An 18236-nucleotide genomic window follows, 5' to 3' on the forward strand; every position below is an offset into this window, starting at 1 on the left:
ATTGACGACCCACATCAATGCCCTAATGCAAAAAGAGTATGACATATCCTGGAGTCCTGGATAGGGTGTCATAAAATGGGATCAGGGATATGTAGCAGTTTAACTTGCACAAAAATAATCTCTTCTCATTCCGAAACTAGACATAGTCAGACATGGTCTGAATGAACACCTCGAATCTGACACTCTAATATGAAAGATCAGGGCTTTCTTTTTTTAGAATTCAGAAATAATTTCTCAATTGAGGTGACCATAAATGATAGAATAATGGGAGACATAACTTTAATATTGCCTGAGAAGCAGCAGACTAGTTGTTCATCTAGGCCATGGGTGCACAACATACGGCCCTCGGGCCAGTTGCGGCCCGCCATGCCGTCTTGTCCGGCCCGTGAGGCACAAAGACTTTCCTAATGGAGGGCGGCCCGCAAGCAGCATCGGCCACCCTCCATTAGGAAAGTCTTTGTTGTCTTACGGGCCGGACAAAACACTGGCCCTCATTGGTTCAGTGCACATGAACCACGCAGCTCCTATGAGCCAGGTAGTGCGTGTGTGCTACACCAATGGAATGCCAGCACTACGGCTGGTGTGGCCAGTAAGGCTTGATGCCGGAAGGCATTTCAGCCTTGCTTGCCACGCCAGCCGTAGTGTCAGAAGCCTCCCAGCGTTCCAGCACGTCTGGGTAAGTACATGGTGGGGGGGCTGTATGTTTGTGTGTGTGTGTGTGTGTGTGTCTGTCTCGGGTCCGTCCTGACTGTGTTTTTTGTTTTTGTATGTATGTTGAGATGCGGAGGTGGGGGGGTGTGTCGGGTGTGTATGGGTGTGTTTGTATTTGTATGTCTGCAGTGTATGTTGAGATGCGGGGGTGGGGGGGGTGTCGGGTCTGCTTGAATGTGTTTGTGTGCAAGTTCAGTGTATTTTGAGATGCGGGGGTGTGTGTCGGGTCTGCTTGAATGTGTTTGTGTGCAGAGTGTGTTGAGATGCGGAAGGGGTGTGGGGGTCGGGTCTGCCTGAATGTGTTTGTGTGCAAGTTCAGTGTGTGTTGAGATGTGGAGGGGGTGTGGGGGTCGGGTCTGCCTGAATGTGTTTGTGTGCAAGTGCAGTGTGTGTTGAGATGCGGAGGGGGTGTGGGGGTCGGGTCTGCCTGAATGTGTTTGTGTGCAAGTGCAGTGTGTGTTGAGATGCGGAGGGGGTGTGTGTGTCGGGTCTGCCTGAATGTGTTTGTGTGCAAGTTCAGTGTATGTTGAGATGCGGGGGTGGGGTGTGTGTCGGGTCTGCTTGAATGTGTTGGTGTGCAAGTGCAGTGTGTTTTGAGATGCGGGGTGGGGTGTGTGTCGGGTCTGCCTGAATGTGTTTGTGTGCAAGTGAAGTGTATGTTGAGATGCTGGGGGGGGGAGGTTGGAGGGGTTGGGTCTGCCTGAATGTTTGTTGTTGTTGTGTGCACTTTCAGTGTATGTTGAGATGTGGGGGTGGGGGGTTCGGGTCTGTATGCGTGCATGGTGTATGCTTGTGGGTTTGTGTGCTGAGTTGGGGGTGGGGGTTCGGGTCTGTATGGGTGTATGGTGTATGCTTGTGGGTTTGTGTGCTGAGTTGGGGGTGGGGGGGTTCGGGTCTGTATGGGTGCATGGTGTATGCTTGTGGGTTTGTGTGCTGAGTTGGGGGTGGGGTCTGTATGGGTGCATGGTGTATGCTTGTGAGATTGTGTGCTGAGTTGGGGTTGGGGGGGTTCGGGTCTGTATGGGTGCATGGTGTATGTGCTGAGTTGGGGGTTCGGGTCTGTATGGGTGCATGGTGTATACTTGTGAGTTTGTATGGTGAGTTGGGGGTGGGGGGGTGCGGGTCTGTATGGGTGCATGGTGTATGCTTGTGGGTTTGTGTGCTGAGTTGCGGGTGGGGGGTTCGGGTCTGTATGGGTGCATGGTGTATGCTTGTGGGTTTGTGTGCTGAGTTGGGGGTGGGGGTGCGGGTCTGTATGGGTGCATGGTGTATGCCTGTTAGTTTGTATGCAGGGGTGGGGGGTTGGGGTCTGTATGAGTATGTATGCATGGTGCATGCTTGGTGGCATGGGGCATAGTGTTTGCTTGAGGGGTGGGTGTCTTGGGGCATAGTGTTTGCTTGAGGGGTGGGTGTCTTGGGGCATAGTGTTTGCATGAGGGGTGGGTGTCTTGGGGCATAGTGTTTGCATGAGGGGTGGGTGTCATGGGGCATAGTGTTTGGTCAGGGAGTGGGGGCTATGGGGCATAGTGTTTGCTTGAGGGGTGGGTGTCTTGGGGCATAGTGTTTGCATGAGGGGTGGGTCTGTTGGGGCATAGTGTTTGCATGAGGGTTGGGTTTCATGGGGCATAATCTTTGCATGAGGGGTGGGTGTCTTGGGGCATAGTGTTTGCATCAGGGGTGGGTGTCATGGGGCAGTGTTTGCATGAGGGGTGGGTGTCATGGGGCATAGTGTTTGCATGAGGGGTGGGTGTCTTGGGGCATAGTGTTTGCATGAGGGGTGGGTGTCATGGGGCATAGTGTTTGGTCGGGGAGTGGGGGTTATGGGGCATAGTGTTTACTTGAGGGGTGGGTTTCTTGGGGCATAGTGTTTGCATGAGGGGTGGGTGTCTGGGGCATAGTGTTTGCATGAGGGGTGGGTGTCTTGGGGCATAGTGTTTGCATGAGGGGTGGGTGTCTTGGGGCATAGTGTTTGCATGAGGGGTGGGTGTCTTGGGGCATAGTGTTTGCATGAGGGGTGGGTGTCATGGGGCATAGTGTTTGGTCAGGGAGTGGGGGCTATGGGGCATAGTGTTTGCTTGAGGGGTGGGTGTCTTGGGGCATAGTGTTTGCATGAGGGGTGGGTGTCTTGGGGCATAGTGTTTGCATGAGGGGTGGGTGTCTTGGGGCATAGTGTTTGCATGAGGGGTGGGTGTCATGGGGCATAGTGTTTGGTCGGGGAGTGGGGGCTATGGGGCATAGTGTTTGCTTGAGGGGTGGGTGTCTTGGGGCATAGTGTTTGCATGAGGGGTGGGTGTCTTGGGGCATAGTGTTTGCATGAGGGGTGGGTGTCTTGGGGCATAGTGTTTGCATGAGGGGTGGGTGTCTTTGGGCATAGCGTTTACATGAGGGGTGGGTGTCTTGGGGCATAGTGTTTACATGAGGGGTGGGTGTCTTGGGGCATAGTGTTTGCATGAGGGGTGGGTGTCATGGGGCATAGTGTTTGCATGAGGGGTGGGGGCCATGGGGCATAGTGTTTGGTTAGGGAGTGGGGGCCATGGGGCATAGTGTCTGCATGAGGGGTGGGTGTCATTGGGCATAGTGTTTGCCTGAGGGGGGGTGTCTTGGGGCATAGTGTTTGGTTGGGGAGTGGGGGCCATGGGACAAATTGTTTGCTTGAGGGGTGGGGGCTTTGGGGCATAGTGTTTGCATGAGGGGTGGGTGTCTTTGGGCATAGTGTTTACATGAGGGGTGGGTGTCTTGGGGCATAGTGTTTGCATGAGGGGTGGGTGTCATGGGGCATAGTGTTTGGTCGGGGAGTGGGGGTTATGGAGCATAGTGTTTACTTGAGGGGTGGGTGTCTTGGGGCATAGTGTTTGCATGAGGGGTGGGTGTCTGGGGCATAGTGTTTGCATGAGGGGTGGGTGTCTTGGGGCATAGTGTTTGCATGAGGGGTGGGTGTCTTGGGGCATAGTGTTTGCATGAGGGGTGGGTGTCTTGGGGCATAGTGTTTGCATGAGGGGTGGGTGTCATGGGGCATAGTGTTTGGTCAGGGAGTGGGGGCTATGGGGCATAGTGTTTGCTTGAGGGGTGGGTGTCTTGGGGCATAGTGTTTGCATGAGGGGTGGGTGTCTTGGGGCATAGTGTTTGCATGAGGGGTGGGTGTCTTGGGGCATAGTGTTTGCATGAGGGGTGGGTGTCTTTGGGCATAGCGTTTACATGAGGGGTGGGTGTCTTGGGGCATAGTGTTTACATGAGGGGTGGGTGTCTTGGGGCATAGTGTTTGCATGAGGGGTGGGTGTCTTGGGGCATAGTGTTTGCATGAGGGGTGGGTGTCTTGGGGCATAGTGTTTGCATGAGGGGTGGGTGTCTTGGGGCATAGTGTTTGCATGAGGGGTGGGTGTCTTGGGGCATAGTGTTTGCATGAGGGGTGGGTGTCATGGGGCATAGTGTTTGGTCAGGGAGTGGGGGCTATGGGGCATAGTGTTTGCTTGAGGGGTGGGTGTCTGGGGGCATAGTGTTTGCATGAGGGGTGGGTGTCTTGGGGCATAGTGTTTGCATGAGGGGTGGGTGTCTTGGGGCATAGTGTTTGCATGAGGGGTGGGTGTCATGGGGCATAGTGTTTGGTCAGGGAGTGGGGGCTATGGGGCATAGTGTTTGCTTGAGGGGTGGGTGTCTTGGGGCATAGTGTTTGCATGAGGGGTGGGTGTCTTGGGGCATAGTGTTTGCATGAGGGGTGGGTGTCTTGGGGCATAGTGTTTGCATGAGGGGTGGGTGTCTTTGGGCATAGCGTTTATATGAGGGGTGGGTGTCTTGGGGCATAGTGTTTACATGAGGGGTGGGTGTCTTGGGGCATAGTGTTTGCATGAGGGGTGGGTGTCTTGGGGCATAGTGTTTGCATGAGGGGTGGGTGTCTTGGGGCATAGTGTTTGCATGAGGGGTGGGTGTCTTGGGGCATAGTGTTTGCATGAGGGGTGGGTGTCTTGGGGCATAGTGTTTGCATGAGGGGTGGGTGTCATGGGGCATAGTGTTTGGTCAGGGAGTGGGGGCTATGGGGCATAGTGTTTGCTTGAGGGGTGGGTGTCTTGGGGCATAGTGTTTGCATGAGGGGTGGGTGTCTTGGGGCATAGTGTTTGCATGAGGGGTGGGTGTCTTGGGGCATAGTGTTTGCATGAGGGGTGGGTGTCATGGGGCATAGTGTTTGGTCAGGGAGTGGGGGCTATGGGGCATAGTGTTTGCTTGAGGGGTGGGTGTCTTGGGGCATAGTGTTTGCATGAGGGGTGGGTGTCTTGGGGCATAGTGTTTGCATGAGGGGTGGGTGTCTTGGGGCATAGTGTTTGCATGAGGGGTGGGTGTCATGGGGCATAGTGTTTGGTCAGGGAGTGGGGGCTATGGGGCATAGTGTTTGCTTGAGGGGTGGGTGTCTTGGGGCATAGTGTTTGCATGAGGGGTGGGTGTCTTGGGGCATAGTGTTTGCATGAGGGGTGGGTGTCTTGGGGCATAGTGTTTGCATGAGGGGTGGGTGTCTTTGGGCATAGCGTTTACATGAGGGGTGGGTGTCTTGGGGCATAGTGTTTACATGAGGGGTGGGTGTCTTGGGGCATAGTGTTTGCATGAGGGGTGGGTGTCTTGGGGCATAGTGTTTGCATGAGGGGTGGGTGTCTTGGGGCATAGTGTTTGCATGAGGGGTGGGTGTCTTGGGGCATAGTGTTTGCATGAGGGGTGGGTGTCTTGGGGCATAGCGTTTACATGAGGGGTGGGTGTCTTGGGGTATCCTCTGTTAACTACAGACCCCATTATCTTTTATTATGATGAAGGAAGTTTGGAGGTGATAGCTGATGGTGATTCTGCATCTGTGTGATAACAATACCAAAAAGAAAGAACATGCTAATGTTCTCTTTCTACCATTTGTTTGTGGTCATATCCATGCAGTCCCTGTCAAATTATGTAATTGTGAAAACAATATGTCCAGGTAACCTGCACAAACTTTAGGAAAATTGACAAAATGAATCATCTTTAGACTTAAATGTGATTAAGTAATGTTTATTGGAAAAGCTATCATTAATTGTAAGCTGTGAAGCTGAAACTAGCTTGTAGACTTATGTTAGAATGTGTTTTGTTTGTTGTCACATGTCTTATGATTTAAATAGATTTTTAATAACAAGTAGAATGTTGATTTAGGAAAATCATGTTTTTAGGTGTAGTTACGTCATGTAGACTGCGAATGGGTATGACTAGAAAAGTATGGTTATATGTGCAAGAAATGTACTGAAAACCTCTTGTGTGACTTGTTTATTTGGGTGTGTTTGTAAACATTTTTTGATTTGTTTTTGTTCGTAGATTAACCTTTCGGAATGGTAAAGAGTGTTGCATTACCTTTGTGCATCTGACCAGGTCGGGTATGTCAAGGGCACAGGAATGATCATCCTTGGGAACAATTTTGCAAAATATATTGAACAGCACTCTGCATTAGATGTCGCGGATTTATGTCAACTCCTCATGTTTTTGCTCTCAGGTTCTGTGCTAAGAGCCAAAGGCTATACAGTTAGTAACCTGCAATGCTTCCCTTGTTGGTTACAGGGGCTAGAGGAGTGATGTTGAAAAGTTGGTCAACTGCCACACAAACATTTGTAAATGCATTTCTCAAATCATATGTTTATTCAAGTGATACCTGAATGATTGCGTTGTCAGTGGTGCAGTAAATGTGGGAAAGTGCACCAATTGCTCTTAGATTGATAGCACTTGCAGTAAAGAGACAAAATGCATTTAAAGATATATCTCTTAAAGACTTTATTTTACACTTTAACTATTCCTATCTGTATGGCTGTTTTCTTTATTTATACAACCAATGGCACGTATATGTTTCAACAGGAAGTTATAAGACACAAGGGTGAACAGGACTTTTGACTTAACAAATATACCTCAACTAAGCTATAACTTTCCCTTAGGAAGAACTTGCCTGTCTGTAGAAAAGGGTGCCCCCAGCCAGAGCTAATGGGCAGCCTGAATAAATGGAGACAGGAAAGAAGATTACCCCACACTGAACTTATTCTAAAAAGTGCAAGTCAATGCAACTTATTCCTAAAATGTGCATGTAGCCCACAATTCAGTGATCACTATCACTATCACTTGCTCCCCTCCTATTCAAAGGAGCTTATATGCTCTACTCCCAAGATTGTCCCCTAATGGGGGTGACTTATAAAGGATGAATTTCACCAGGTAATGTGGATGTTCCAAAACAGGAAGTGTATCTATTTACATTTGAGTAGGGAGTTTGATTTAACTTTATTCAACCCTCCTCAAATATATAACTGATCAACTGTGAAAATATATTTGATATAATACTGCTAATAGTAAATATTGGCCTAAGCACATTCGCATCGCACTGTAATATCGCATTGAATGAACCTGAAACAGGCCGACTACGCCACCATTTTGAGTTGTCCACCATTTTGATCGCCTCCAGCTTTCTGTTCCATGTTCAGAATTTGTGTTTTCGGCTTCAACAGAGCAAAATGAACTTTGTGCTGCTTTATGATGTTAACATATTGTTTATCCTACCCTGAAGAACCTTGGAGCTAAACAAAAGCTGTACTAATCAGTAATTTAGATACCATCTGTCCAAACAGTGCCTTCCCCGTTCAAACAGCAAAGTAAAATAATGAATGGCTAAACGTGCTCTTCCATAGAATTCCTTGTTTTCTCTCCTTGGAACTAACTGACTTTAAGCTCAATAACAAATGGTAGACAAATATAAGTGAGTAAAATGAGGAATGTTACCTTTGTGTCTTGTATTTGGAAAACATGTGAATTGTTTGATGGAAAACAGCAGACTGTGCAAAGATGTTTAAACATGAATTATGTGGTTAGGTCACGAACCCTAGGTTATGTATTACATCAAGAGGGGCTGGAAGATGTGTCCAATGCTGTGAAGAATTTGTATAAATATATGCATTTGTGAAATGTTCAGCACTCTCTCATCTCACGGTGTCTGCTTGCACACACTCTTTGGTGTTGAGAACCAAACAGCTGTTTGTCAATAAAGTACAATTGTAACTTTGACCTCCTGACTGGCGTATTTTTATTATGCAGTAGTAAGCCTTGATATTCTTTAATCTTTCACAACCCTATTGCGTATTTCACCAAATGTTTGCTAGAAAAACATCTTTAAAAACACACTTGAAATTATTGCACGAAAAATCATTTCCCCATGGTATCATTAGAGTTAATCAAAGGATATCTCTTCTCAGGGTTGACCGTTTCAGTGACGTCTATGTTCTTGTCACTTTCGTCAGGACCAACAGACCAGGTATTCTTACTTGTGGGGTCAAGCTAGAGAATGATGATTTACTGTCTCATCATCCTGTTCAGCCTTTACCTATTAAGGGAGGGATAGAAGAGAGGGAACACAACTGTCTCACAACTCAATATTTCATGATAACTAATAACCTAAAAGGAGCACAGATTGTAGTGGTTAACAGGCTTGCCTATAGAGGATATAAGCTCCTTATAATTGGGAGCAGCTTTTTCTAGGGACAGGTGAGTTCTTCCTGAGGGAAAGTGATTGCCTTGTTGAGATATATTTGTTATATTAAAAGTCCTGTTCGCCCTTGTCGGTTATGACAAATTTCCCCTTGGTGAACGTGACCAGAATCTTATACGAATAGGTTTTGCCCCTGGTTACTAGCATCGACAGGTAGTTACCCATGATTTCTACATGATTTCTTGTCAATACCATGGGCCTCATTACGACCCCGGCGGTAAGTGAAAAACAATGCCGGTAAATGATTACCGGCATCGCTTACCGCTAGGTCCGATCATGACCCGTGAAAGTGCAATTAGCGGCATCATAGTTAACGGTGCCGCTAACAGCACCAAGCTCGCGCGCACGCGACTTCCACGCCGTAAGTACCGGCATCGCGCAAAGGTGGGAAAATCACGAACCAAGCGGACATGCGAAGGCCGTAAAGTACCTTACCGCCATGGTGCTAATTCCGCCATCGGGAACCAACCGTAAATGGCCATGTGCAGTGTTCCCAGCTGCCACAGGTGCACAGAATAAGCACAGGTGGAGGCAATACAGACTCACCAAGTACAAAAAGAGCACACCCCACCCCTTCCCACACCCAGTCACACTCCACAATGATTCCAATACGACTAGCAATGTTGGGGCTGGAGGACCTGATTGCAATGCAAGTGCTACAACTACAACAACAACAGGCAGCACAGAGGAGACGCAGGAGGAGAAGAAGGGCAAGGCAGGGCCAGCAAGCCCCACCAGCACAGCCAGTGCCACCACACAGGCAGCCCCCAATCCCACGCATCCGAGCCAGTCCATTCAACCTCACCGCTGAGCAGATCCATACCTTGTACCGTTTGGACCGGGACACCATCACCACCATCGTTGACATGATACACAACAACATAGTCAGCATGATAGAAACACCCACCGCCATCACCCCCCTACTGAAGGTAGTGTCCGTTCTCCACTTCCTAGCCACAGGCACCTACCAGCACACAGTGGGGCACTTGCACGGCATTTCACAACCATTATTCTCACGTACGCTGATCCAAGTGCTCGATGCCCTCCTCAAGCACACAGACGACCACATTTCCTTACCACTGTCTGCCCAGGAGATTGCAAACACCAAAGTGGGTTTCCATGCACTAGCCGGCATACCTGGTTGCATTGGTGCCATCGACTGCACCCATGTGGAATTGGTGGTCCCACATGCCATGGAGGTAGCGTACCGCAACCGTAAACTATTTCACTCAATCAACGTGCAAATGGTATGTGACTCCAACAGGATCATCACACATTGTTGTGCCCGATTCCCCGGATCAACCCATGATTCAATGGTCCTGCGTAACTCCACAATACCACGCTACATGGAGCGACATGCAGGGCCAAGATCCTGGCTACTCGGTGAGTCGCATGTCATGGCCATGGAAATGTGAAGTGGGTAGGTAATTGACGTACCAATGCATACTTTACCCGGCTGAAAGGGGGGGGAATGATGCATACTTTACCTGGCTAAAAGGGGGGGGAATGATGCATACTTTACCTGGCTGAGAGTACCAGAGGCAATGGAGCCAGCTCATACCCTAAAGCAGACCAAACGTCAACTGACACCTGTACACATAATGCCCCATGTAAGCAGCCCTACCATGTGAATGAAGGTGTGTCCCAACCATGACACAACCATCTGCAAGTGCATTGTACCGATTCGGACCACATTGACCTCAACGAAATGCACCTACATGCAATGACTTCAGCCAATACACAGCACCAAACACCATCAACTGAAAGGCCAGTCCCCCATAAATGCGCACAAAGGAGGCACATGACGGAGAAAAACATCAACACACCACTACACAGACACCGAGGCCCAAAAAATGTGCCTATCAACATTAGTAGTGCTCAGTGGGGTCATCATGAGGCTGACAGCAATTTTGCCGTGATGAGAGCGTTGATATCACAGGACACCTGCCAGGTCACCAAAACAAACGCCATGAACGAACACAGTGGATGGGCACTCACAAGGCACTGGACCCCCCTGCATACATTGGTTGATGGCATGCAAAACAGTCCATGAGAAGAATACACATATACCGGTCACATAGTGGGAATCCATTTGTGCATGTAAAAGTGGTACAAAGTAAGAGTTGAATGCATGCCATGGTGGCACGTCATGATTTGAGATTTGATGTCATGACTGACACATACATTGTTGCCCACATACAGGTGATGCAGGCTATCCCCTGAAGAGGTGGCTCCTTACACCAGTCCGGAACCCACAGAACTAGCACGAGGAGGACTTCAATCGTGCACATACACGAACCCGTGTGGTGATTGAGCAGGCATTTGGCCTATTGAAGGCACGGTTTCGCTGCCTCAGCAGGTCTGGTGGGGCACTCCTGTACCGCCATGAGAAGGTGGCAAAGATCGTCATGGCATGTGTCATGCTACACAATATGTGCATCAGACGAAATGTGCCCCTGCCCCCTGATGCTGAACTGCAACCACCCGAGGATGAGGAGGGTGGGGATGGGGCAGCACCTCAGGGAGGCAGCGATGCACAGGAGGGACGTGACATGCGTCAGACTCTGATCAACCAATGTTTCTAGCACACACGGATGGTGGGTGTCACATGGAGATGGCAATTGGGGCAGTGTGTGTGTCTGGGATATGCACACTGTGGACTGTTCACCAATAAAGCACACATACGCAATGAGCAATGTCCACACATGTGATTTGTGATCAAGCAAAAATTGTATTGTAAATGTGAATTCAATGAACACACCCACTCCCCCCTCCCCCTCAATTCCCCAACACACCCACTCCCCTCTCCCCCCTCAACTCCCCAACCCACCCACTCCCCCCTCCCTCCCCCAACTCCCCAACACACCCACTCCCCCCTCCCCCCTCAACTCCCCAACAGATCCCACTCCCCCCTCCCCCCTCAACTCCCCGCAAAAGTGCGTGGATGCCTGTGTTGAAGTGCCTAATGTGGAATTGTTCCACTGGGCGGCCTCTATTGGCAGCCCCCTCTGCCGGCCCCCGGGGCTCCCCTGCCTATACTCCGCAGGTTCCTGGCCGACCTGCGGACGGGGCTGCTTGGGGCAGAACTGGCAGCGGAGGAGGTACTCGGCTGCTCACTAGGACGCATGTCACTCATTGTCTGTACAAGCTCCGAGAGCATGTGCCGCACCGCGGCAAGTTCGGCACAGAGGTCCTTGGTGGAGGATTGTATGGCTGCCTTCACAGTCTCTGCACATTTTTGCATGTCAGCACTTGCACCTCCACATTCAGCCACATGCTGAGTGAGGAGTGAGGACAGTTGGTGTTGCCTTGCTAAGATTTCGTCCAGCGACTGTTGGTATTTTTGGGCATTGGATTATGCCATTGGCGCGTTCATTGGGCTACTCCCCTCCTCCCCACCTTCCACTGGGCATGGAGTGGCTGGCCAGGAGTCATCAGGGGATTGCCCCTGTGTGCTATCAGCATGCAGGCTACATGGGGACAGGTAGGGGGAATGAGGGTGGGCAGTGGGGGAACATTCTATGACATCATCATCATTCCCAACATCACTATCCAGGCAAGCTGCAATGGCAGCAGTCTCCCCAATCGTACTGCGTCCTGCAGACGCAGTCCCTTCAGTGGCCACCACTTGTTGGATGTCTGTTGCTGGAGGTACCATGCTGCTTGCCTTGGTGCTTATCGTTGCCCTGGCCTGTGTTGTGGCGGTCGATTTTGGCTGCTGTGGGGTTTTTTTTTGGTCCAGCAGAGGTGGAGGGTTGGCGTGGTGTTGCCTCGGGCCTGGCCTTCTTGGCAGGTGTGGTGCCAGTCTCGTCCTCGCCAAGGTCTGAATGGGAGCCTGTGGTAGAGCAAAGGAGGGAAAGTGTTATTGATGGGTCTGCAGACATTGAGCCGGCATTGTGATGACTGCCATGATTTTGATGACTAGATGGTGCACTTTGGAGGCAGTGACATACAGGTTGTCTCCATTTTGGGTGGGAGAAGCATGCAGGAATGTGGGTGCCTACGGAGAGAGTGTGCATACTGCATGTGTACAGGGTGTAGGTCAATGATGCCTGTTGGCAGTCTTCTGCTAATGTGTTGCGTTAACCCTATTAGGCAACATTGTGCTTCCCATGAAACTGGACTTCAGGAAGTTTAGCATGGCTTAATTTGAGGCACCTACCTGCATCACCTGATGTCGGGGCTCCTCTCTCCATTTCACCGACCCCCTCGATGCTCTTGATGCCAATGGTTGTGGCATATATCTCCTCCTACGGCTCCATTTTTATCGGTGAGTCTGCTCCTCCACCAGTTGCCATGCCCAGGTTTCTGTTGGCAGACAGTATGCTCCTTACACGGAGCCGGAGGTCGTCCCACCTTTTCCGGCACTGTTTTGTGGTGCGGGGTGTTGTTCCTACTGCACTGACCCGCTGTGCGACTAGGTCCCATATGGCCTTCTTCCGTGCTATTGCCGGTCTGGTCATTTCAGTGGAGAATACAATGTGCGCGTTTTCCTGTAGGGTTTCCGCCAACATGGTGAGCTCTTCCCTACTGAAGCGCTCCTGCCGCAGCCGATCGCAAGATTTTTTGACAACTTCCGGCATTCTGACGATGGGTGGATGTGGGTGAAGGTTTGTGGCGGGTCTCGGGGACAGATGTGCACTGGTTGTGGAGGATTGCAATGGATTGTGTTTTTAAAGATGGCCGCCATGCTCTTTCCCGTTCCGGTGCGATGGCGTAACTTCCGGATCCGCTTCTTTACTGTCACCGCTAATAGCGGTCACTGCTATTTGCGGTGATCTCTAATATCGGTGGGTAGGGTGGCGGTGGTGCAGCTTGCACGGCATACGATGCCGGTAGGTGCCGTTTTTGGGACGTTAACGTCATGGCGCAGATTACATTACCGGCATGGCGCAATGCTCATGCCCGAGAGGTTTTAATGTACCGCTTTTAACAGTTTCAGGCCAGCACAGACATGTTAGTTGCGCCATGCCGGTAATGTCCATTACTTACCGCCGGGGTCGTAATGAGGCCCCATGTCTTGTAGTACGTTATAACCACACGTAGGCGTAAATTACAAATATCTCAATTTACAAGAGGAACTGTTGATCTGTCAGAATCTAGCCACAAATGTGGAGGTCTGGGTATACGGCTACCTGGAGAACGAAATGTATGATCTTCATTCCCGAGATTTCAAATTTGAACAAATCTGGACTCCACTATGGAGACATTTATTTGAATCACTTCAGCCGGATGAATACCGATGTAGTAAAGGGGCCTTTAGTACACCTCTGCAAACTTAAGCTATTTCTATTATGGGATTTGGACTTTTTTTCTCCCACTTGAATAAACACTATCCTAAAACTGCCCTTCCTTAAAAATGTCCATCCATTGCAACTCATATATTTTGTTTTTATTAATGTTTTTTTAGCTGAACAAATAGCCTTTCAAATAAACAAACAAAATATTCTCATATAACATCTGAGAATACATAAATTCATAACTACAATACTGGTTAAACTCTTCGACACATTTTGATAAAATTAACATAATATAAAATTCCTAACATTCATAATATAGAATAATAAACAAGGGAAAAGACTGAATAGCCACTACATTGCAAAGTTCCAGAGAATATCCAGTACAAACTCCATTGGTTGCCAATTCTCTAAATTAGATCGCAGATTATTTATAATAGTTAACTTTTCACTTCGTTACATATTTTTATCATATTTTAACCACTTCCAGCAGTTTTAAAGATTGCATAAATGTTATCATAGCCACATTTTTTCCCAATTTGTGGCTATCAAAAAGGGCTCTCCACAATATATCTGAATCTCATATATGATATTCTATAAACACGTGCTGGAAGAGTCTTACTCTTAGAGAGAGTAGTGCAGGACATTCAGCAATCAAATGCTTTATTGTCTCGATTTGTGAATCTTTAGAGCAGAACCTACAGCAGTTATCTTGGCTGAATTTCCGTCTGAACAAGATCTCGTTGGTATACCATAAATTCAACCTCTAATCTCTTCGTTTAGGGTCGGGGAATTTTAGCGAATAGGGTTCTATGGAATACAGTTTTTTGGTTCTGTAGATATGATCTTTAAAGGGACGCAGTTGGAGACACCTTTCTCCTGTTTTTATCCAGTCACTCAGCCAAAGTTTTTCTTTTATCCTAACCGGATTATTAATCAATAGAGTCTCTGATAGCCCTTCAAATTCCAGAATGCCCTTCGCCTTTGTCCTCCAGGCCAGTATCTTTTCATGTTTTGACTCTTGGCCAAAATAGTCATAACAAAGTTCGTATTCAACACCATCAGATATTTCCTGAACAAGGAGAGAAGCTTCCAAGTATGCATGGCATAAAGGGACACCATTCCTAACTCATGTCGTATAAGAGACATTGAGACTGTTTGTAGTAGGCCAGAATTGCTCTCCAAAATCGGCCCTCATATTTGTGCCAGAAGGTTTCCTTTTGGCAGTGCCTTGTCTCAGCCCTATAGGTAAGAATTGGGATTATTTTTTGTTGGAAAAATGGGATAGCAGGAAGGAATGAAAATGTACTGTATCTCGCCTGTATGATACGAGCCTGGCAGATACACGTCTTCAATTTGATATCCAAATCTCGGAAACATGGCTTATCACTCGGGTGGTTACTGATGATGAAACCCAGATACTTATATTCAGCCACCACTTCCAATTTGCGTTCCTGCAAGAGCCAGGGCACTGTTTTAGGATCCCTCCTCCGATTCATGCCCCAGACCATAACTTGACACTTTGCCTGATTGATCTTTAGTGAGTTTGCCTCCACATAGCCACCAAGCTGGGAAAGGAGGGCATGCAATCACCTGGAAGTTCTTGCTAACAACACAAGGTCGTACACATTGAACAACCAGGGGAAGCTGCCCACCTCCCCCCAGCCTAGGTGAATCCGAGAAAACATTGGCAAAATAGAGGCACATATCCACGACAAAGAAGTTGAAAAGGGTGCAGGCCACGAGGCAATCCTGCTTGAGTCCTCTAAAGGTCTTGATGGGTTCTGACAAATTACCAGCCAAAGACAGTCTTATTTGGATAGTAGTCCGAGAATGCAGTTCATGAATCCAGAATAACAAATACTCTGGACGGGCGGCTTTACGTAACTTTTCCATTAATAAGCCTCTACAAACTGAATCGAAAGCAGCCTGAAAATCAATAAATGCCAGATATACGGGCTGTTTTTTAGTGTGTTCCTGGGAGTTTGATTGAAGGACGTGAAGATTTATGGCGGTCCCCAGACCAGGAATAAAACCAGTCTGGTTTGGGTCCCACAGATTGGAGATATCAAGCCAACTGTGTAAGTTTCTGAGCAAAAGCCTTGCAAAAAGCTTACCCGGGATATCCCGTAGGGTTAACGGCCTATAATTTACAGGGTTAGATCGATCACACTTCTTATAGATTGGTATAACAATCGATTTCCTCCAAGAGGAGGGCAACAACCGAGTTGTAACAGCCTGCGAAGATGATCATAAGTATATTAGCCCAGGCCAGCAGGTGCTGTTTGATTGTATAATTGGATAACCCATTGGGTCCTTGTGCTCTAGAGGTAGAAAGCTTTGAGATGTAATAGAAAATATCTGCCAGGTCGAAATGCAGTTGATCATCCTTCGGCTCAGTGTAAAATTTTATATTGACTACTAGCGGTGTAACGGCATATAAACCCTTATAAAAGCTAATCCAGGCTTCCTTGGGAACAAAGTTAACCTGAGAGGCCAGCTGCGAGCTACCATAGGCGTTATTTAATCTCAGAAGATAGCGTTCTTAGCATTTCTTCTGCGTCTCCTTGGTAGATTAGTGCTCGCCTAGCCTTGAGCTCATATTTTGAATTCTGCTTTATTATTATTTTGCCTGTGCACATTTTATAAAGGGTGTCTTTCATGAACTAGTGTTTGATGTTAGTTGTTTGAACGTAGCAAGGACAGCTTATTTTTTACAACAGGGGGTAATGATATCAGTTATGTGTGGAGTCAAAACGCCTGCACATTCTTTAAGGGTCTCAGAGTGTGATACTCCTGGCAGAGGGGCTGGCAGATAGACTTCTGAGGATGTGCTGATGAAGGTTTTGAGGACTGGTATGTGAGGAACGTCAGTATTCAGGGGCTGCTTTCTTTTCTTGATACCTATTTTAGGGTATTTTGGGTAGACGATTCATGCGATAACTGAATGCCATCACAGATGTTTGCAATTTTGTCCTTCAAAAAACTGCATAGTGTGCCACAGATTTGTTGTGCCTCATGTGAAGTTAGAAATATATGTAAACATTTGTGAAACTCTTTGGTATGTTTCAACCTAATATTAAAGTAAGCATGAGCTTCTACAGGCAGTGGTAAACAACGGATAGTTTGAAAATGATGGCTGTGTCTAGGTGCTGTAAATTATAGCGAGGGGTGGGGTAAGTGGCCCTTATAACAGGGATCTAAAGAAAAGAAGGAAGACCTGATGAAGGAATTGGTTACCATAAAACATAACTGGGTAAGGAATTTAGAGGGCACAAATGAGCCTGTTAGATGCAGTATAGCGGTTCTGTGATGCTTTTATTTACACATGCTCTTCCCCGCCAAGCCACACTGAGTTTTATCTTCATGGATGTAATGTGTTACTGTCCTGCCTCCTTTCAGGAAACGTCACCTGAAGCAGATCATTCTGGAATATGAAGCCCTGGACCTGGAGATGCCCTGCATTCGGAAGTTTGAGAGGCCTCCAACAGCCCAGCCTCTCACGCTCTGCATGGAATGTGCAGTGAGTTCAGAAGAATGCCTCTTGAGTGTCTGTATCTGTGTTTGTATGATTATATGTGTACATGTGTCAGAACTGGCAGATGACACTGGGAAAGTTTGTATTTGAGAGTCTGATATTGGTGTGCGGGTCCCTCCAATGCCAGATTCGGTGCTGGCAGTTAACGGTGGAGCACTAAGGGACTGGAAGTTGAAAAATCTGCATTGGATAATGTGAAGGGGTGGTGTAATTGGAAGTCAGGGAGTTTGTGGAGGAATTGCAGCAGGGGGCTAATATTTGATGAAGGCTGTCAAACCATTTTTCACAGGGATCTGTGGCCCATGGGTCTTCATATGGTTTGGAGTAACATTTCCATAGTCCCTCACCATTTTCTGTGCTGGCCGGGGATGATGGGCGTTGTAGATTAACACATCTGAAGGGCTTAAGTTTGCAGACCCATGGTTTATCGTGTTTAAAATATCAGGCATTGTATTGTATAGTGCTTTGCAAGCTGCTCTCCTGTAGCTTTGAAGGGCTTTGTGGACATGCAGTAGGGTTTCAAACATGTATGGGTTGCTCAGCACTCACCCTGACATCTCCTTGTTGTGCCTCCACACTTCTGGAATTTCATCTCTGGTGTTGGTGTCCTCTGTCTCATCAAGGCCTGACGACTCACTGATGCATGTACTACCACCATCATTGAGAACTCCCCTACAATCAACTGCCTCCATGGGATGTGCTTCCAAGGATGTGGTGGAAGATTCCCACTTCTACTTGCTTCACATTCAGCATCCACCTCTTTTGAAGCCCTCCTTTCTGACAATGGGGGTCATTACGAGTTTGGAGGTAACCATGGTGCTATTGGCGCCATGGCTGCCTCCAAACCCATACCGACTCCGCCTTGGTGAATGGAGCTATTACCGCCCCATTCCAAGGTTGGCGGGGGTGGTAATTCCCCATTCACCAGGGCCCTTCCCCAGTCCCATTTGAGCCCCCATAGGGCTCAATGGGAATGGGGAACGCGCTAATAACGGTACCGCTAATTGCGGTACCGTTTAGCTCCAAAGTGCCTTTGCGGGTCCCGTCCTTAACGCCTGGTGAAACCAGGCGTTAATGGAGGACCCGTAAAGGGACCTCGGAATAGGGCGGTAAGGGATTACCGGTAACGGTGCCCTTATCGGTACCGGTAATCCCTTACCGCCCGGGTCATAATGAGGCCCAATGTATTTTTCTATATCACTGCGCTTGATGGCTCTTTGACTCATTCTCC

At 48.3% G+C, this 18236-nt stretch overlaps 1 protein-coding gene across 1 annotated transcript in view; it reads left to right on the plus strand.

Moving 5' to 3' along the window:
- The window catches only part of C1PH19orf81 (chromosome 1p C19orf81 homolog), a 597750-nt gene that overhangs the window by 423101 nt on the left and 156413 nt on the right, over positions 1 to 18236 (plus strand). The window contains exon 4 of the mRNA XM_069649376.1: positions 16870 to 16990. Coding sequence (XP_069505477.1) covers positions 16870 to 16990 — 121 coding nt within the window. The remainder of the gene's footprint in view (positions 1 to 16869; positions 16991 to 18236) is intronic.

The sequence above is a fragment of the Ambystoma mexicanum genome, chromosome 1p (assembly GCF_040938575.1).
Source record: "Ambystoma mexicanum isolate Mex_15411 chromosome 1p, UKY_AmexF1_1, whole genome shotgun sequence".
NCBI classification, from domain to species: domain Eukaryota; kingdom Metazoa; phylum Chordata; class Amphibia; order Caudata; family Ambystomatidae; genus Ambystoma; species Ambystoma mexicanum.